General features: G+C 45.7%; 1 protein-coding gene across 2 annotated transcripts in view; it reads right to left on the bottom strand.

Moving 5' to 3' along the window:
• Positions 1-2,163: 2,163 nt before the first annotated feature.
• Positions 2,164-20,415, bottom strand: part of MMD (monocyte to macrophage differentiation associated) — a 49,919-nt gene continuing 31,667 nt past the window's right edge. For both annotated transcript variants that reach the window (XM_056861240.1, XM_056861248.1), the window contains exons 4-7: positions 17,278-17,352; positions 16,463-16,564; positions 8,903-8,972; positions 2,164-2,415 (exon numbers count right to left, since the gene is read on the bottom strand). In XM_056861240.1, the coding sequence (XP_056717218.1) occupies positions 2,215-2,415; positions 8,903-8,972; positions 16,463-16,564; positions 17,278-17,352 (448 nt within the window). In that variant the 3' untranslated portion in view covers positions 2,164-2,214. The remainder of the gene's footprint in view (positions 2,416-8,902; positions 8,973-16,462; positions 16,565-17,277; positions 17,353-20,415) is intronic.

A 20,415-nucleotide genomic window follows, 5' to 3' on the forward strand; every position in this document is an offset into this window, starting at 1 on the left:
ACCTTAGTGGTCTTACCAGTACTGCACTTGAACAGTGTACATGAACGCACAAACAGTGAATATATTAAAGTCAGACACATTATTTTTTTAAAAAAAGCTGAGGCATTCAGGATGTTCCAGGACTTTGACAGTCTGTTCTACTGTTTCATTTTCATGCTACTGAGAAAGTTTAACCAGCGCTGCCCCATCCAGAGGTTCCAATAACGTGGGAGTTTTTTCAACTGCACGTGCGGAACATTTCACAATATTGACAAGAGCAGTGCAATCCTACTTCTCCGGTGCCCTATGTGCGACCTGGAGCCCTGCTGTGCTTTGGAAGTGACTCTGGTGTTGGGACAGTTTGGTAGACATTAGCTAATACTGTGTGGAAGCAGAGTTCCAATGCCCTACTTAACGGTGGTCCCTTCCTGCAAAATGTTTTACATGTTCACCTCATTCTAAAATATGAAACAACCCACTGGCAAGACTAGAAGAAATTATGCATTATCTTGGGGAGAAACCCCCCCCCCCCATCGCTATAGTTCTACTGTTCTACAGTCTACTGTTTTGACAGGCAAAATATCCAGAGTAAACTCTGAAAAAGGCAACATGTTGTTTTCATTTTTTAAAAAATACTGACATGAAAAAGAACAAGTTAGAAAAATAATAAATTCAATCTTAATATAAGACATTGATAATACAGTGGGACACACTACAGTGACTGGACACAAGTCATTACAGTGAGATTCTAAAATCTTGTTATTTAATGTACATGTTCTACAATCAAATTGCTACCACATTTCATTGTCTCGAATGCTAAAAAGCAGCACACTTAAAGCTCAGTTTTGCTACTTTGTCCCAGAACTGATGAGACCTATCTTAGTTCTTCAAGCTTCCCTCCCTGAAAAGGCCATTTGGGTGTACAAAGATCCATTAACTATTTAATACTCAAAGCTTTACTGGCTATATTGGGAAAGGACAGAAGGAGCAAGAGGCCCACTTCCTACCAACATCCAATGAGAGCGGTCTGCCTGAGCTATGGCAAGCATCTTGAAAAACCTAAGCCTTGTCATTTGAGCACCAAAGTGTCTGATGTGTTTATAAAATCAGCGATGCTTTCCAAGAGTGATTTAGGCTATGAATGTTAACTGCTAGCCACTTGTTGTACTAGTGCCACATTTCCAGAGTACTTTTACCATATCTATAATTGACTCTAAAAACAATTTCATGTGTTAGTCTGCACTACTCATACTGTTGAAGTGAACCCAAATCAAGCCTGTTCAGTTGCTTGTGGAAGGTAACGGGTCTTCAGGTTAAAGCTTGGCAGAGCTCATTTTGAAATCCATAATTGTTTATCTCACAGTTTCAATAAAAACCTTTGCAAGAGGTATATCTGTCAGCACACTATGTGGAATGTTGCCATTTCTTTCAGTGTTTCACTGTTGGTTCAACTGAACAACAGCAGCTATATTTTCATTTACGTGTGTACTTTCAAAATTCATTTACAAAACAGTTAAATTGTTTTTTTAATAAGTCACATTAGTACAAGTGGTGGGAGAATGCTACATATCCATGATTTGAATGTAATAAAACAGTTTATGAAAAAGTGGTAGAAAGCAACTTAAAAAAGGAATTAAGTCTCTGCTACAGCATCAACTTCCATAATTCAAAACTGTCATTTAGTTTAAAGTTGCAAAAAATTAAACCCATTAAATACATCTTTAAAAATTTTGTAAACATTAGGCAGCCAGCCATTTTTTACACTGTTTTCCCTGTTAATGTGGAATGGACTATTAGTAATGCAGTATGCGGTCTTTACCCACAAATTCAAAGTTAGGCATGCTCAAAAGTCCATTGATTTTAATGGGCTTAAGTGTGCAATACTTTGTGTTGTATTGCAGCCGTTGATCACTGACAGAAGGTGCAATATATAAGGGAAAGGCTCGTGTGCAAGCCACACTGAAATGAGCAGAAGCTGCGTACCACAATTGCGCAACTCCCGTTTATTTCAGGAGGGGCTTCCACAGGAAAAATGCTTGGAAAGTTGTGCATCTAGCACTTAATCTATGAATAGCAATTCCAGAACTTGTCTTAATTCACAGTAAATGTGTTCATAAAACTATCAAAGTCAGTGCATTTCCCCCTCTGTGCAATGTATTTATTCATTTCTTCAGAATCTTTTACCGAAATAATACTGAGTTAGAAGCATAGAGCAGGTTGCAGCTCTATTGTGTATCATAAGTGACGGATGATCTCTGCAGGGCTACGATAAAGATACTTCCAGATAGCGTAATAATGAACTGCAGCAGCTGTGGCAACAAACAGATGCCAGATGGCATGGGCAAATGGAATGATCCCATCACTCTTGAAGAAGATCACTCCCATGCAATAAATTAAGCCTCCCCAGGCAACTTCTTGAAGTCCATCAGTATTGTTCTGTGGATTAATAAAAGAGAACAAAAGTTACTCTGTGCACTCACACATGCAACTATTTTGACAGTAAGAACCTTGGAGATACATCAATCCTGTCATGACTGTATACACAACTGTGTGTGTGTGTGTGTGTGTTAAGTGCCATCCGACTCATGGCGTCCCTATGAATCAATGTTTTCCAAAACGTCCTACCTTTGACAGCCTTGCTCAGGTCTTGCAAATTGAAGGCTGTGGCTTCCTTTATTGAGTCAATCTATCTCCTGTTGGGTCTTCCTCTTTTCCTGCTGCCCTCAACTTTTGCTAGCATGACTGTCTTTTCTAGCGACTCTTGTCTTCTCATAATGTGACCAAAATACGATAGCCTCAATTTAGTAATTTTAGCACTAGATAATAGCTACAGTCATAAATATCAGCCAGAATCCATCTACATTAAGAAAACTTGCCTCATGACCCTAATGAGACTTACACCCTTCTAAGCTAATTGTACTACTGAGGACACCAAAGTTTTCTAAGACGGGGCAATGATTTTTATTAATCCACTTCTCCTGCTGAGTCCCACTGTATTGTTCCTGAGCACCCTCCGACCTCCACGAACAAAATTTATGGGGAGAGTTGCAGAAGGAGGGTGGAATTGGTCTTTCATCATCCTGAATAACTTTTCTTAATAATGGGGTTGGATACAGGCCATTTTGGTGCAGGAACTTGTTTTAATTTACAATAAATGTCTTCATAAAAGTCAGTGCATTTCCCCCTCTGTGCAATGTATTTCTTCATTTCTCCAGAATCTTTTACTGAAATAATACTGAGTTGGTATACTGAATTTACCTAAATAATACTGCTGAATGAGAGTTACACCTTCTAGTCCATCATGGTAGGGGTGCGTATTTGGCAAAACTGAACCAGAAAATCCCGAAAATCACCTTATTGGTAATTTGAGGGTTTTTTCCCTCCCCCCCCAAAATGGCGGCAATTTAAAGGGAGCTGAAAAGCGGATCCCCAAATCATGCCAAATTTTTTCAGCATGATTACAGCTACTTCACCCCCACCGATATTTAAAAAAAAAAAAAAAAAGACTGGGGAGAAATCGCCTCTCCCCCCGCCCCAGCACTTACCATCCAGGATGGCACACATCTCCCCTGCCGCTACCTCCAGGCTCCATGTGGGACTTGGAGGCGTTGGGTGGCACAGAGCTGTGAGCTGGGCTCAGCCCAGCCAAGGCTAGCATGCAGCTCTGCACAAGCCGGCACCTCTGGATTCCACACAAGGCTTGAATGCCACTTTGCGCCCAACATTGCCACAGCTCCTGGGCTCCACGGGGGGCTCTGAGGCAGACAACTGCAGTGCTGGAGTGAAGGTAAGTGGGGGTGAGGGGGAAATGAGGGGGCAGTAAAATTCAGACTTGGGTCTAACAGACCCGATTTTTTTCAGGAATGTGGATATTCCTGATATGGAGGTTCGGGAATATCTGAGTTTACTTTAAAAATTCAGGTCCATTAGACCAGAATCTGAATTTTACCAAATTGTTTTGGCACACCCCTACATCATGGTGTTTCCAACCGTGGCAAAAATTCTAGGAAGTCCATCGGCAGGGCATGAAGACAAATGCCACCTTGGTTGGCCCTCATCAACTGGTATTCAGAGGCATATTTCTTCTGAATATGGAGATTCTATTTAATCATCACGACTAAACAGTAACAAACACAAATAAAGTTCCCAGGAATTTGTCTAATTCAGCATCAGTATGCTGATGATACATAGCTCTATATATCCTTATCCAAATCTCCGGGTGATGCGATAGAGGTCCTCAATAGCTTGCCTGCTTTGTTAATTGGCTAAAAGTGAACAAATTGAAAGTAAACCCCCAAAAGTCAGATGCAATGCTGGCTGGGAAGGAGGCAGTCTCAAAGGACATTGTTCTTCCCCTTTTGATGGAGTTCAGTTGACCCTTGCTAAAACTCAGTTAAAAGCCTTGGAATTTTACTGGATCCAACTTTATTACTGGAGAAGCAAGTTAATGCAGCTGCAAAAAATGCTGTCTACCAACTCAGTGTAGCTCGTAAGATGGCCCCTTACCTTAATATGTCTAATCTGGCCACCTGGATCCACACCACATTAATATCGAGACTAGACAACTGTAATGCAGCATACACTGCTCTCCCCTGAAAATCAATTTTGAAACTCCAACTAGTAGAAAATGCCGCATCTTGGATATTATCGGGAACTAAACAGAGCATGCATATTACTCACATTCTGAAGGCACTCCATTGGCTGCCCATCTGCTACCAGGCTCAATTTAAGTTATTGGCGATCACATACAAAACCTTTCATGGACTTGGTCCCTCTTATCTGTGGGACCACCTCTCCCCCTATGCTCTACCACAATAACTTCGGTCATGTCAGCAGGGCTTTCTGCAGGTGCCAACCTGCATATGGGCAAAATAAACAATTGCCTGTACACATGCTTTCTCTGTTGTGGCTCCCACCTAATGGTACTCCAAGGAATACCAGGGTCATGATGTGGAGGCAGGCAATGGCAAACCAACTCCTAACGTTTCTTGCCTTGAAAACCACACCAAGGTTGCCATAAGTCAGCTGTGATTTGATGGCAAAAATCTAATAAATACACGCACTGGTGATGGTAAAGTTTACTAGTATACATTCCTCTAAATCTGTACCTACAGAATGTATCATAAATACTACTGGCGGCTGTTGACTGTTTACACAGGTGAGTTTCGAACATGGAGGGGAATACTGGGTTTACATAGAGGTATTTCACAGGTTTACACTGCTTCTTGAAAGGATTGCTAGCATTTGTGGTGGGGTGTAGGAAATTTCTTATTTACAGTCATACTTGCATGATGCTGAAAAGTATGAAAATGAATACTTGTTAGATTTCACCAGCATTTCAGGATAGCTACAGCTGTGCCAAATGTCTGCAGGAAATATCCCCCAATGTTAATCTTTTTTTTTTTTTTTGAGTCTATTCATAATCCCCTTACTGCACCATATCCCCATATCCCCATGCATTTTTCTTGCTCCTGGGACTATAACCATCCTGTTGGAGATAATGTCTTATACAAGATGCCATAACTTTATAATGGCAGTCATATCTAGATATGTGAACTCACAAAACCAACTAAGAGGAAATGTTTCCTCCTACCCTTGTTCGGTATAATTGTAAATTTTCACTCTGGTTTGCCACATTCCCTCCAATGAAAAATTGCAGAAATACAGGGAAGAGGAGGAGAGAAAAGACACAATGTCCATAAGGGTTATAAATTTTGCAAAAAGTGATTTGTCATTTCTTTTTGGCTCCGTCCCCAAGGCAGATGACAGTTTAATTCAGGGCATGCATTAGATAGAGGGTGCTCTAGCAAGGTTAGCCAAATTCCAGAGAAAATCCTTACTCTAGCCTAATGGATGCTTAATCAAATGAATACAAAAATGAGAAATTTATAAGGCTGCTCAAACACCTGCCAGTTTGGCTCACTTCCAATTCACCCATGGTGATCAGTCGGCTAATTAATTGATGGGCTATTTGGCTGTTCCCAACATGTTTCTCTGTATTTGTAGCAACAGACTACTTTCAGGCCTCAGAAGCCAACTCACAGCTGATGAGGGGCCAGCTGGGACTCAGCTTTTTATTTACTGCTCAGAAAATTTTGCTCTGTACCCAGGAAAGTTGTTTTTTCTTTGGGGGGTGGGGGTCAGCTGCCAATTCCCAGCTGATCAGCTGTAAATCAAGTTCTTCTGATCACCCATCCTGGAAACTCTGTTGCCTCCCAGACTTGCTGAGATGCAGCAAATTTAGTGTGCACCTGGGGGGATGGGGATCAGAAGCCCAGCTAATTTCCCTTCTGCCCACCCCAAGTTGTTGGCATGGGCGGCAGAGAAAAGGGGAAAAACGAGCTCTTTCTTTTCTTCTTTCACAATACAGACATTAAAAGCATTGTTTCTTTTTCTGCTCATCCTTAAGGGGAGGATCCCCTGCTCATCCTCTCCTTTTTCCAGCATCACTGTTGCTATCTAGAATGGTAGTAGATCAGAATCACACTCCCAGCTGATCCCCCAACCAACTGTGAGTTGGCTTCTGACCAACATGCAGCTGCAAACTTTTTCTGAACATAACACTGATCAGCTCACAGAATGATTGAGAGAACTGAACACAGTAAGTTTTACTGCTGAACATATTAACTGAGAAATATGTGGGATCCCCAGCAATTAATTCTATCTACTTTGGGTATCTGATAAACTAAGAGTGCTTTATAAACATTATATAAACACGAAATGCTTAAAAGCCAGAAAAAAAAGCCCATTGTGTTGTTGTGCAACAGACAAACACACACCTCTACTCGATGGAGAAGCAAAAAGCAAACATTGTGTCACATCCTTCTGTAAATTGTCACACTTTTGCAGATTACAGATTCTCTTGCCAAGAGCAAGTTGGTATAAATAGATCTGCAGTGGCCGGGAGCGGCGGAGGCACGCCTCCTCCTCAGAGGCTTCCCGGCTGCCATTGGACACCAAACCCCCTCTTTTAAAAATAAAAATGAAGAACAAGGGGAGAAAGGCCCCATTGAAAAAAGTGAGGTTGTGACACCAAAAAAGGTGGTGTAGCCCCGCTGCTGCTCCAGGGGGCATGCATGGGCGAAAGCTGCCTAAAGGCATCTCCACCCCCAGGAATGCCGTACCCCCATGATGGCACAGGCTTTCCTTTGGCTGGAATGGCTGTGCTGCCGGCGGCAGAGGCCGGCTGCGCTTGGACACCACTGTATTTGCTCCTGCACCAGCATAGGTGTCACCTTGTTCCGTGATAAGGTGGCACCTACGCCAGCACACAGTCATGCTGGCGCCAAAGGAGTTCCCTCCCCCTTCAGGAATGGGCTGTTTGTCCCCAAGCAACTTCCTGAGATACATAATTAAAAGTAACTGAGTGAAATACTAGTGATGTGGTATGTATATATATATTTAGTTCATACTCAATACCTTATAATTACTTCAAAATACATTTATATTTAAACAGGAACACTGATACAGTTCAAATTTTGTTCACAATTACATTATTTCCTATGTCTGCTGATACAACCGTCCAGTGGATCATTTCAAAGATCCCTCAGAATATCTTGAATTATTTTGTGAATCACTGTGACAGCCAAACAAGGTATTTATTAGGTACTTCAGCCAAACCTCTCTTTTGAAATCAGAAAACCCTCTTGCAGAAGGGCAATCAATTTAGAAGTGGCAGGTGGTTTCCATACTCTGCAGAATTTCAAACACATGTTCGCCTGCATTTGGAATTCCATGAGAGAAAAACCTTTAAGGGGCACTTTGGAGAAGATACATGAGATGCAGTGAAAGGATTAAGCATCCCGATCAGATTCCTGTTGCACATCTAGATGCAATTTTGGCTTTAAATATATTGTCTGGGTGATGTTCTACATCTACTGACAACATCTGGCTTGATCCTTAGAAGATTTAGAAGAACTGCCATGTAACAGAATCTTTACATAAGGAGGGCGCAACTGAGATCTGTACACATATGAGAGACCCCCACTGCATGCTTTGACTAATGGAACTCCATGAGAAAACAGGACAGTATCTCATAGCCAACAATCAAGCCCATGCATCTGAGAAAAAGAACCAGTGTGGTATAGTGGTTATTGTGTCAGACTAGGAGCTGGTTCAAGTCCCCACTCCGTTATGGAAGCTTGCTGGGTGACCTTGGGCCAGTCACACACTCTCAGCCTAATCTACCTCACAGGGTTGTTGTGAGGATAAAATGGAAGAGAGAAGAACAATTTAAGCAGCTTTGGGTCTCCATCGAGGGAGAAAGCTGTGGTATAAATTAATAAATAATAAACAAAAGAGGACTACTTTTAGAAACCCTATTTTCTTATAAATCCAATTTCCCATTACTATGTTCATAGATTTCCATTAGAAAATATACCTAAATGGAATCTCCATGTCAAAGACATATTCCATGTTCCCTTGAGCACCAGTTGCTGGGGAAGGGGGCAAAAAAGAGGGAAGGTTTGTTTTCTGCATGTTCTCCTTGTGAGCTTCCTGGAAGCACTGGCTGGGAAGAGGATATAGATTAGATGGCCCTTCAGTTTGATCTAGCAGGATTTTATGAAACAATGCAAGTTCCTCTTTCCCATGTAGAACAAAGACAACAGTTCCGCACAATAGCTGTTAAAATCATGTCATGCAAACCAGTCATGTAGGATTAACAAGCCAAACAAACAACCACCTTGACTATGTTAAGCAGGATGCTTTAAAATCATGCTTTCTTCTTTATAAACTGAACATTTATGGACCACAATATTCAACGTAGTCAGGCAACAGAAATGTAGTGATGTTCTAATGCACTTTAAAATATGTGTAAATCAATACAAGAGTTGTTTAAATACAAACACACACACACACACACTGAATGTTCATAAATCTGATATTTAGATTTCAACTTCTCTACCAAGTGTTCATTACTTACCATAGACGTTACTACTAGAGCAGGGGAAAAGCCCATTGCTAAGTAGAAGAAGAGCTCCACAATTTTATACCTACAATAATAAAGACACATAGTAAACCTACTACTATGGGGGGGGGGGGGGGAAGCAAAAAAACAAAAAATGCCTCCCCACCAAATTGCATATTTTATAACAAAAATTCATCTTTTATGTGATTTCCAGCTTCTTGTGGCTAGAAAAAAATATTTTTATTCTTTAACCCCCCATCTTATTACTGCACCAGGCCTCCATAAATAAGAAAGCTATTTTGTTGGTTCCTTACCACTAGTAGATGGAGAGATGATAAAAACAGAGTTTCATTTACCTGTAACCGTTGTTCATCTGGTGGATCTTCTATGCAGGCACACATTGGGACTGCGCAGGCCAGCCACAGATAAGATTTGTCAGCTTTTAGCAAAATCTAAAAGAGAGTGCTCCCCCTCCCCTTGGGGCATGCAATCTCCCCGCCCATGGTCACATGACCCAAGGAGGAGGGAGCACTCTTCCCTCCAGTTCTCCAGCCTGCCGCCATGGAATCAACCACTGGTCTAGCGGAGAGGTCCCACAGTGGGGAAGGAGGGAGGGATGTGTGCCTGCATAGAAAATCCACCAGATGAACAACAGTTACAGGTAAGTGAAACTCTGTTTTTCATCTGCGTGGCTTCTATGCAGTCCCACATTGGAAGAGTAGCGAGCTCGCTTACCAGGACGGTGGGTGTGGGACAGTCACCGAAATAAAGACTGCAATATGGCACGCCCCACGGCTGCATCTCTTGCCAAGTCCACATCCATAGCGTAGTGTTCCATAAACATAGAGGGCGTGGACCAGGTAGCAGCCTTACAGATGTCCCGGAGATCTATCTTAGAGAAGGCGATGGAAGCCGCATACGCTCTGGTAGAATGCGCTTTGATCATAGGAGGGCACTCCTGGTGAGCAAACTCATATGCCATCTTGATGGTTGACGTGATCCACCTCGAGATGGTCTGAGGAGAAGAACGGCGACCTTTGCAATGCCCGCCGAAGCAAACAAAAAGGTTGTCATCTTTACGGAAGTTTTGAGACCTTTTAATGTAAAAAAGAAGGGCTCTGTGGACATCTAGGGAATGTAACGCCCTATCAGCATTGGAGGATGGGTGAGGGGAAAAAACGGGAAGGAAAATGTCCTGTGTAAGGTGGAAGGCTGAAACGACCTTAGGTAAAAAGGAAATCTTAGGCTTCAATACTACTCTATTCGAGTGGAACTTAGTATAAGGAGGGGAATTGACAGTGCTGAGATGTCGCTCACCCTCCTTGCTGAGGTAATGGCGACTAAAAAGGTCGCCTTGAAGGATAATAGGGCCAACTCACAAGTGGCTAATGGCTCAAACGGAGGTCTCATGAGCTGTGAAAGGACTAAGGAGAGACTCCACTGGGGAACTGGTGGAGCGACAGGAGGGTACAAGTTATTGAGACCCTTCAAAAACTTTTTGGAAAGGAGGTGAGAAAAATCTGAGAAGGAGTCAATATCTGGGTGAAAAGCCGATATTGCGGCTAAATAAACTTTAATTGAAGAATTAGATAAACCATCACCTTTGAGAGATAGAAGGTAATCAAACACAACAGACAGTGGGCAATTGATTGGTGAAACATTTATAACCTTAGCCCAATCAGAAAAATGTCTCCATTTAGCGTCGCAGGACCACCGTGTGGAAGACTTTAACGAATGCAGCAGAACCTTAGCTACCCTGTCGGACCACTGCCCCGGGGTAGCACCCTCCAGGCCGCAAGCTGCAGGTCTGGGGGGGGGGAGTGGGAAGGATTCCTCGGAAGAAGAATGTAACTCCCTTGTGCAAGTGACATGAGCACTGCGAACCACGACCTCCTGGGCCAAAACGGAGTGACAATGATGGCATCCGTCTTGTCGTGGTTCACCTTGGCTAGGGCCCTGTGAAGTAGAGGGAATGGGGGAAAGAAATAAAACAGAGCCCCGTTCCAAACTGCCTGAAAGGCATCTCCCATTGAGCCCGGGCTGGCTCCCGCCCTCGAATAGAACCTGGGACACACTGTGTTGAGGTGTGTGGCAAAAAGGTCTATTTGCGGATAACCCCAATGGCGGAATATTTAGTGGAGACAATCGCTGCTCAGGGTGAGCTTGTACACTTGATTGGGAAGATGACTTAGAGCGTCTGCCAGTGTATTGCTCTTGCCCGCAATGTGAATCGCTACGAGAGTAGCACAGTGAGCTATGGCCCATTCCCAGATGTCGCTGGCTTCCTTGGAGAGTGAAATGGACCTTGTGCAGCCCTGCTTGTTTATATAGAACTGGGCGGTGGAGCTGTCTGTGGCGATCTGAATGTGCTGTCCGTCCAGGTGCCCTGTGAATGAAGACAAAGCAAGACGGATAGCACGCAGCTCCAACAAATTGATGTGTAACCGGGATTCTAGGGAAGATCAAGTACCCCGGGCTGTAAGGTCACCACCAATGAGCTCTGCAGCCTGACAGGGAAGCATCTGTGAACAGGTACCTCTGAGGAGAAGGGTGATGAAAGGGGACACCTGAGAGGATGTTGGCATCGTGTGCCCACCATTGCAAGGAAGAAATAACATATCTAGGGATGGAAAGGCATTTGTATTGGGGATCAACATTGAGCCTGAACACCCGGAGGAACCAGTTTTGGAACGGGCGCATACGGAGCCTCGCAAACTCCACCACGGCCGTAGTAGAGGCCATGAGGCCTAACAATTTCTGTATATGATGGGCCGTTTGAAACCGGGTTTTTTGTGAATTTAGCCACCATCTTTTGGATGGCGCAAGCCCTCTGTACAGGAAGGAAGGCTCTGGCTTGGACAGCATCCAACTGTGACCCAATGAAGGTTTGTATTTGTGCAGGTACAAGCTTAGACTTGGAAAAATTAACCAAAAGACCCAGATTGTTAAGGACTGAGAGGATTAAGTCCACCTGTGTGGCCAATTCCGATTGTGAAGGACCCACTACCAACCAATCATCAAGGTAGGGAAATATTGTGCAACCCAAGGTGGGCTACCACCACTGCAAGGCACTTCGTAAATGTCCTGGGGGCTGTGGACAACCCGAAGGGCAACACATTGTACTGGTAACATTTTCCATTGTATTCAAACCTTAGGTATTGGCGACACTCAGTATGAATTGCGATGTGGAAATAAGAGTCGTGGAGATCTAACACCACAAACCACATATGTTTATCCAGGAGGGGAAGCACTTCTGGGAGCATGAGCATAAGTAACTTCCTGGTCCTAATAAAGGCGTTAAGGTCCTGGAGATCCAGGATAGGGCGCTTCCCCTTTTTTATCCACAAGAAAAAAGCGGGAGTAAAACCCGTGATTTTGGTCCGCAGGTGCAACCTCTGAAATGGCTCCCTTAGACAGAAGAGTGGCGACCTCCTGTACGAGTAGGTCTGGGGCCAGCAAAAAGGAGCGGCCCGTGGGCCTGTATGGAGGTAACATATCAAATTCTATGAAGTAACCAACATTTATTATTTTGAGAACCCAAACATCAGTGGTAATAGCAGACCATGAATGGTAGAAAGCCAACAGGTGATTAAAAAAAAAAGCAGACACGTCTAGTCATGCCTGCTTCGGTTTGTTGAAATGACCGGGAGACCCTCTGGGGCCTTTATGGACCCTTGGTTTGGGTGGGAACTTCCTGTCCTGCTGCAGGCGGGGAAAGGATGGACGGAAGGAGGACTGTTGGAAGGAACCCTGAAAACGATATCGGTGGGAAGATTGGTTGGCTTGATGGCCAAAATAACGCCGCTTAAAGTCGGGAGCTTGGGAAGCAATCCCTAGGGATTTGGCATTCGTTTTCTTCTTTTTCAAGTGATCCAGGAAAGTATCAGTTTGGTCGCTGAACAAGGTCGTCCCTTCAAAAGGAAGGTCCTCAATACAGGCTCAAGTGTCATAGGGGAGAGCAGATTGGCGCAGCCAGGCATGCCTATGAATGACAATGGTAGAAGCAATGGCTTTACTAGAGGAGTCCGCCACGTGGCGTGCAGCTGTAAGCTGTTGCCTTGCGAGGGACATGCCTTCGGACTGAATGGCTACTGCCAGGGACGTTGATAGTCGGGCAGAATGGAGATTTGAGGGGATATATGATCCCAGAGGGAGTATTGGTACCTGGCCATGATGGCAAGGAAACTGGAAATGCGGAGGCCCACCACAGAGGAAGTATAAATTCTTTTGGCAAGGGTATCTAGTTTACAGCCTTCCTTATCGTGTGGGGAGGAGTGTGCTCCAGATCTATATTTACCAGGTAAAGCTTCCACTATTACGGAATTAGGAGGGGGATGCTGGTAAAGAAATTCTCCACCTTCCCTGGGAATCTTGTAAAGATTCTCTACTCGTTTGGTGGAAGAGGGGACCGAAGCAGGCTTAGCCCAGTTGTTACGGATCACCTCCAGAATGCTCTTTATCATAGGTAGGGCCACGGGGCCTACGTCAGGGTTATGGAGGATATCTACAATATCATCTATAGGGCCAGAGTCTTCTGGCTTAAACTCAATTTTGAGAGCTTTCGCCATGCGAATGAGCTGCTCCGCATATAAACGGACATCTCCCGTAGGAGAGAACGGCTTAGAGTCCCCAACAGTGTCCTCGGGTGAGGGAGCTGAAGTGCGGGATTCCTCATCCTCATCAGGGGAGTAGGAGGCATCATACTTGGATGGATCAGTGTCCCTTAACATAGAAGGAGACTTGGAGAGGGGAGGCTTGCGAAGCGACTCTTGCCTTGGACGAACGGAATCCTTGGGAAGATCATCAGGATGACGAGACGGCGTGTGTCGACGCCGACGAGAGCCTCCAGAAGGCGAGCGTGACCGGGAGCGTCGGTGACGACGACGACGGTCGACCAAAGAGCCCGAGTAGACGGAAGGAGTAGAATATCGGCGTCGAGAAACCTCTCGATGCCGATGAGAGGAAGACCGGCTCCTAGAGGAGTAGCGGTGGCTCTGACTGATCGGACTGCGTGAACGAAGTGAACGGCTATGTTCGGTGTTTGGCTGTTTGAATGAAGAATGGCGAGGTTGAATATCTGTACCAAGTGGATGAAGTGAATGGCAATGTCTGGTAACTGACTGTTTAGATGATGACTGGTGTGGTTGAACGGCTGGGGTACGTGAGCGGGATGAATGGCTGTGACCGGAAGAAGACTGTCTAGAGGAAGACTGATGAGAGTGGGAGCGGCAAGAAATGGATCGGCGCCGATGACTGGATCGGCCCTGACGGCTCCGACGGGACGAATGGCTCCGACGGGACGAACGGCTCCGACGACGGGATCGACTACGACAACGGGATCGACTACGACGAGAAGATGACCTGCATCTGCAGGAAGCGGATCGACTCCGACAATCAGCTCGACTTCGAGAAGAAGGTCGACGTCGAGAAGAAGGTCGACTCCGATGGGTAGATCGGCGACGGCGCGAGTTCGACCGACACAGAGTGGATCCGGACGAAGCCGGGGATTGAGACTGAAGCCAAGAAGTCGATCGACGCTGAGGCCATTGGCCGGGCTCGAGATTGGACGAACCCTTCGGAGACTCCGCTTGGTTCCTTTCAACCGAACGTTGGGAGTCTTGATGAGCACTCACAGGAGGGGGTGGTTGATCGGCACCGACCTGGAGCTCTGTAGGTTCAGCCCGAGGCCCTTTATCATCAGGCCGTGGGGACTTGTTAAGCACCGGAGGCACATCTTTATAGAGGTGAAGGAGGTGCTGTTTGAACTCAGCCGAGTCTTCCTGGGCCCTGCTCAGACACGGAACTGAGGGGGTAGCCAGGGAATGAGGAGGCAAATCCGCGATGGTAATGGGCTGCTGTGCAGCTTCGTCGGGAACTCACGACTCAGACGGACGAGGTGAGCGAGGCGACTTGTCTTGGGATCGGCATCGAGGGGATGCCGAAGGCGATCGGCGTCAAAGGAACTTCGAAGACCTCGAAGGTGATCGACGCCAAGGCGATTTGGAACGGGAAGCATGGTGCGATGAGCCGCGGCCGCGACCATCTTGCGAAACCGGAGCAATAAACTTTGCTAGCCGAATAACGACGGAGGAAGGCTTCTTAGAAGGGCCAACTTTTTTGGACTTTTTTGTAGTGGGTCCCACATCGAGTTGGGACTTACCGGTCGAAGTACCCGGTTCAGCAGAACAACCTCGTGGGCGAAGCAACTCTTTGTAAAGATGAGAAAGTAACCGAGTTGACTGAACCCTCAAGGCCTTGCTGGTGAGTTTGGAACAACTTTTACAAGCTGCCGGAATGGGGCCTTCCCCCAGACAAAGGAGGCATTCAGTGTGGGTATCATTCTTCGCCATTTTAGTACCACACACAGTGCATTTCTTGAAAAGTGGAGCTTTTTGGGGCTCCATAACTAGAGAGAGGTGCTGACACGTTCTCTCTCCGTGGCGGCAGAAAGAGAACTGGAGGGAAGAGTGCTCCCGCCTCCTTGGGTCATGTGACCGTGGGCGGGGAGATTGCATGCCCCAAGGGGAGGGGGAGCACTCTCTTTTAGATTTTGCTAGAAGCTGACAAATCTTATCCGTGGCTGGCCTGCGCCTGCACAGTCCCAATGTGGGACTGCATAGAAGCCACGCAGATGAAATTGTGTGTGTTAAGTGCTGTCAAGTTGCTTCTGACTTATACCAACCCTACAAATTAATGACCCTCCAAACATCCTACCTATCCTGCAGATATTCAAAGGAGAACTTTCCCCTTGAATGGCCCAGTATGTCCCTACTTAAAGCACAGGAGGCTTATCCTTCAATGGAAGTTCAGAACAGTCAGCAAAGGTCTTTTCGGCACTCCATCACTGCCAGCCCCCCTGGTCAAAAAACAACAAAACTGATAAAAATTCAAAGAGAGCAGATTCTATAAGGATGACGGGCAAAGGACTTTTTCACCAAAAATCTTGTTTCTTCCCCAATTGCATGCTATATCTTTTACCGTCCTTAACCATACTGCAATAATAGGACAGAATACTAAAAGGGGTGTCATCCAGCTCCACTCAGTGGAATGGAAAACAGGAACTACAAGGCACAACTTATTTCTTGGGAAAGGTGAGAGTAATTCAAGTTCTTCTTACCCAGTAATATTATTAAGTGCTGCTTGAAGTATTCATCAAGAGAAATATCACAAGTGAAATGATATTTTTATTTCCAACATTCTAGTGAAGTTCCCAGAACTAGCACGGCAACACACATCATGAATAGCCAAGCAGATATTGTGCTTTTCTCAATATCAAATAAGAGGATGTTTCAGTTTTTCTTACTAGAAAAAAGTGAGACTGTTCCCATTTTCAGGAAGTTATGCTCTGCTCCTTGCCTTCCTGTACCTTCCTTCAGGTTGACTATCATAGTCTAGTGAGGTTATTCTGACCCTAGTGAAGGATACTCCTGAATTTCAATTCAAAACTTTAGTTTGTACTCTGATTTCATGGCCCAGTTTTAATTCCTAAGCCTCAAACTGTACTGCAGCATAGAGATGGATACTGGTAATGTTAACAGGCAGAAAGCATCAAGTACAAATCATTGCGTTTCTTACCTTTCATGGTAAAGAAATACATAAATGGTTCCTCCAGCAGCCATAAGCCAGATAAACCAACGCATATGGGATGCCAGAGGTCCAAGCTCACGAAGATTTAACCTAAAAAACATTAAGGTGATAACAAACAATAAAAATGATGAGCAGATGGCATATTAAAGACATTTTAAATTCTGCATTTGCTGATATAAAATGTAATATTTATATTTCTTACAAACTAAAAACTCTTACAAAAGTTAGAGTTCTTACAAAACTCTGTATTTCTTACAAAACTAAAAATTATAAAAGAACAAGAAAGCAATTCAGTAAAATTAAAAAGTACAGACATGTTTCTTTAGAATCAGTTTTCTAATATTTACAATATAATTTTGTCAATGCTATTAAGTGCAAACAATATTTTTGTTTCATTATATTCATTTTAAGCATGCCTCACCAAGTGCCAAAGATGATTTACAACATCTTAAGAACATAGCAATAAAACTAGAAAACCACAAAAATTAAGGAGTTGGTAAATCCTTTTAAAAATCACTGTTGTTTGAAATACCATAAATTATAGATAGAGTTCCATAGTTATGGTCACATAGAAAAAAACTGGCCTCTATTCAGGGGTCGATATATATGGCCTTTGCTGGATCAGGGCAATTGTGTTAACATCAGACTTAATTTGTTAAATGGAAAAAGGATTTAACTTCCTTACTTCTAACCCTGGCAGATTAGGCCATACACAATTAGTCACCAATCAACATAGTGGACGCTGACCTGATAATATGCCAATGTAATTTTATCTATGAAAAAGTATGCACTGTAATCCTCACCATGGTGCATAGGATGCTGCGATAAAGATATAGATCATCATTCTATCACACATATGAAAGCAGTGCTCCATGGTCCTAAATGGAAAGGCAAACAAGGGAACAAATCATTTTGAAAAATAACAGGCTATTAGAAAGCTAAGCTGCCCTCAAAATAAGACTACTCTTACAAAATTAATAGGCCACACCTTGCCTAGAGCCACTACAAAGTCTCTTATCTATGGCACTATTAAGTTTGGAAAGAAGTCCTAAATCTTAACTTTTTAGTATTCAGCTAAGTTACAAAAAAATTCAATGTGCTCTGCAATACAGAATTACAAAGCTATAAATTGGAAAGGCAGGGATCCTCAATACACATTTTGCATTCAGCAAGGCCATGAGATAATGTGCTCCCTTTCTTTGAAAGAGAAATCCTATGCATATTCACAGATGCAAATGGAGTCAAACAGCCCATTCCTAAAGGGGGGGCAGAGCCGCATAGGACCCAGTGTGACCCCTACATGGGTGTCAGTGCCATTTGCACTGTGCAATCTGGCACGGACACCAGCGCAGGGTGACTAACACTGGCCCCAGGGCGCCACGCAGCAGTGTGAGCCTCCTGCGACCGCGTTGCCTCCTGGCAGCATATATCCAGTACAAGTGTTTGCGCTGGCATCCTGGGAGGCATTCCCGGGGGAAGAGCTGCCTTTAAGCACCTTCCTAACCCCTTTCAGTCCCAATATGGGCCATTTTGCAGGATATACCTGCAAAATCGTGGCACAGCCCCGTGAAACTCTATGGGGAGTTCCATGGTTTTTCTAACCACCCCCCACTTCAGGAATGGGCTCAAAGTGAGAATAAGCATGCAAATGGCAGACAGTGTAAACATAAGAGGCGTGTGTCAGGCCTGCCTGCTGTGTCTAGAGATAGTTTCGTTTTTTCACAGACTCCCGTTCAAGGACTGTTTCTCTAACAATTGTATTCCTGTTCCCTTTGAAGCTAGCGGGTGCCCGTGGGAGCCTTGGTGTGTCCAAGCTGTTTGATTTTATCTCATGTAACTGTAGTGCTCCTGTTTATGTAGTGTTCTCATATAATCAAGTACATACCATTTCCCTCTCATTGCTGTCTTTCGATTCCTAAGCTCTGCTGATCTATGTTACCAATAAACCAACGCTTTTGGGACTACTAGTCTCCTGGTGTGGCTATTGGGAACCCTATGGAACAAGTGCTTACATTAAGACAGCAATCACCTCTCTTTCACCTGTCAGGCTAGAGCCCAGAGGGTTCGCCTGGCACTCGGATTGGAGCTAGGACGGTGTTCTCCGAGTTACCTACCCGTGGCTGGAGCCCTGTGCGGTTCGCCCGGGACCCGGGTGGGAGCAGATTCGCTCCCCGGGTGGTGGGTACCTGCCCGGAGCCCTGGAAGGCTCCCAACCTTGGTTCCTTCCCTTGGGGACAGTGGACGACAACCCCGACTTACCACGGGACGTTTTAGCTGAGCTACATCATACTGACGCGGAAGTCAACTGCCTGACTGGACTTGCTCGAGCTCAGTGGCGTTCTCTGGCCGCGACGGTTCCCTGGATGTCCGAGGTCGCGGATGCCAGTGCTCGCCAAGACCTCCACACCCTGGACTGGTTGGTGGAGGACGCTCGATTGGCGGCAGAGGATTTACAGTTGTTAACTAGCCTGTTGGCGGGACTAAACTCCAGTGACACGCAGTTGGTTCAGTCAGGGGTCCCAATCCGTCCTGCTGCATCACCAGGGATGGCGACTCCAGCCACGCCGGACCCCCAGCTTTGCCAAGCGGAGGCAAAAGCGGTGGCAACACAGGTGGCTGCGCTTTTGCAGGGCAAGACCTCGGCGACGATTTCTGTGGCTGAAATCACGAAGCTTCTAACCCCTGACTTCGATGCTGGGGCGGCAGCCTTGGCGGTACAGATTCAACCGATGTTGGATCTTACCGACCTCTCTGAACTCCTCTTCACTTTGGAACTGGAGGCTCTCCCACTGGTTACTACAGCCCTCGCCGCTAAGTTTGCGGCCGACCAGGCCTTGGCGGAACGCAAGAGGGCTGAAAATCAGGCGTGGGCAGCGGCGGATGCCGCGGCCAAGGCTCGGGCGGAACAGGAGGAGAGGGAACGCTTGGCTGCCGAACGGGCATGATCCGGCACACGCCCCGGACACCCCGGGGGCTATGAAATTCCCTCGTTCTCCCCGACTTTCATTCTGTCTCGCAGTGTCCAACGTGCCCGTAGGTTCGGGAAACCTTTGCCCACTGTACCGGATGAATCTGACGAGGAGGACCTATACCGTGGGGAGTCCCTCTGGGCTTCTAACCTACGGGTCAGCCAATCCCGCCGCACTGGCGGTACCGGCGACAATGTGTTTTTGTTGCAGAGTTATGGGCCACTTTGCAGCGGCTTGTCCTCAACGTCCAGAACTTGCTCAACCGGACGCACCACCCCGAGCTCGGGGACGACCTCAACGCAAAGGCACCGTGGCCACCCGCAGTGCAGCGCCGGGACGACCCACACCCTCTGCACTTCATGCCAGAGAACCGTCTAATCTCCCTGCACCTATCGACCCAGTAGGGTCCCGGATTAAAAGTGCCCCATTGGGGGACAGCTCTCCTTCTTCAGAAGAAGACCGTCAGTGGAATTCCCCAGCTCTTAATCTGGAACCTCCTCTTGACCTGTCAAAAAACGGACACGGTCTGTGGTGAGTGGAGCGTCCCCACAGACCCCTGCAGAATCTCCTGCAAGACCCAAGGCTCCTGTCATGGTGAATGAAGTCGAAAATACTGTGTATGTGGATGTAGTGTTACAACACGATAAACGGGGTCCCCAGTTACGTGTCAAAGCACTCATAGATTCCGGCTGCGGGCGCTCTTTAATCAATGAGGCCACCTTTGCAGCTCTTCAAGTCAAATCCGAGAGTCTACCAGCTCCTGTCCGATACGAGGTCATTTTGGGAATCAACTGGCTCAAAGGGCACAGTCCCTCCATAGACTGGAAGGCTGATACAATTACGTTTACTGACCCTGTTTGTGACCAGCATCGACGGGAGGTCGCAATCGTCCTTCCACCCGCCTCGGCCTTAGTCTTTGATGCCCTACCATCAACCCATTTACCCGATGTATACCGAGACTTTGAGGATGTT

This window comes from Euleptes europaea, chromosome 1 (assembly GCF_029931775.1).
Source record: "Euleptes europaea isolate rEulEur1 chromosome 1, rEulEur1.hap1, whole genome shotgun sequence".
Lineage (NCBI taxonomy): Eukaryota > Metazoa > Chordata > Lepidosauria > Squamata > Sphaerodactylidae > Euleptes > Euleptes europaea.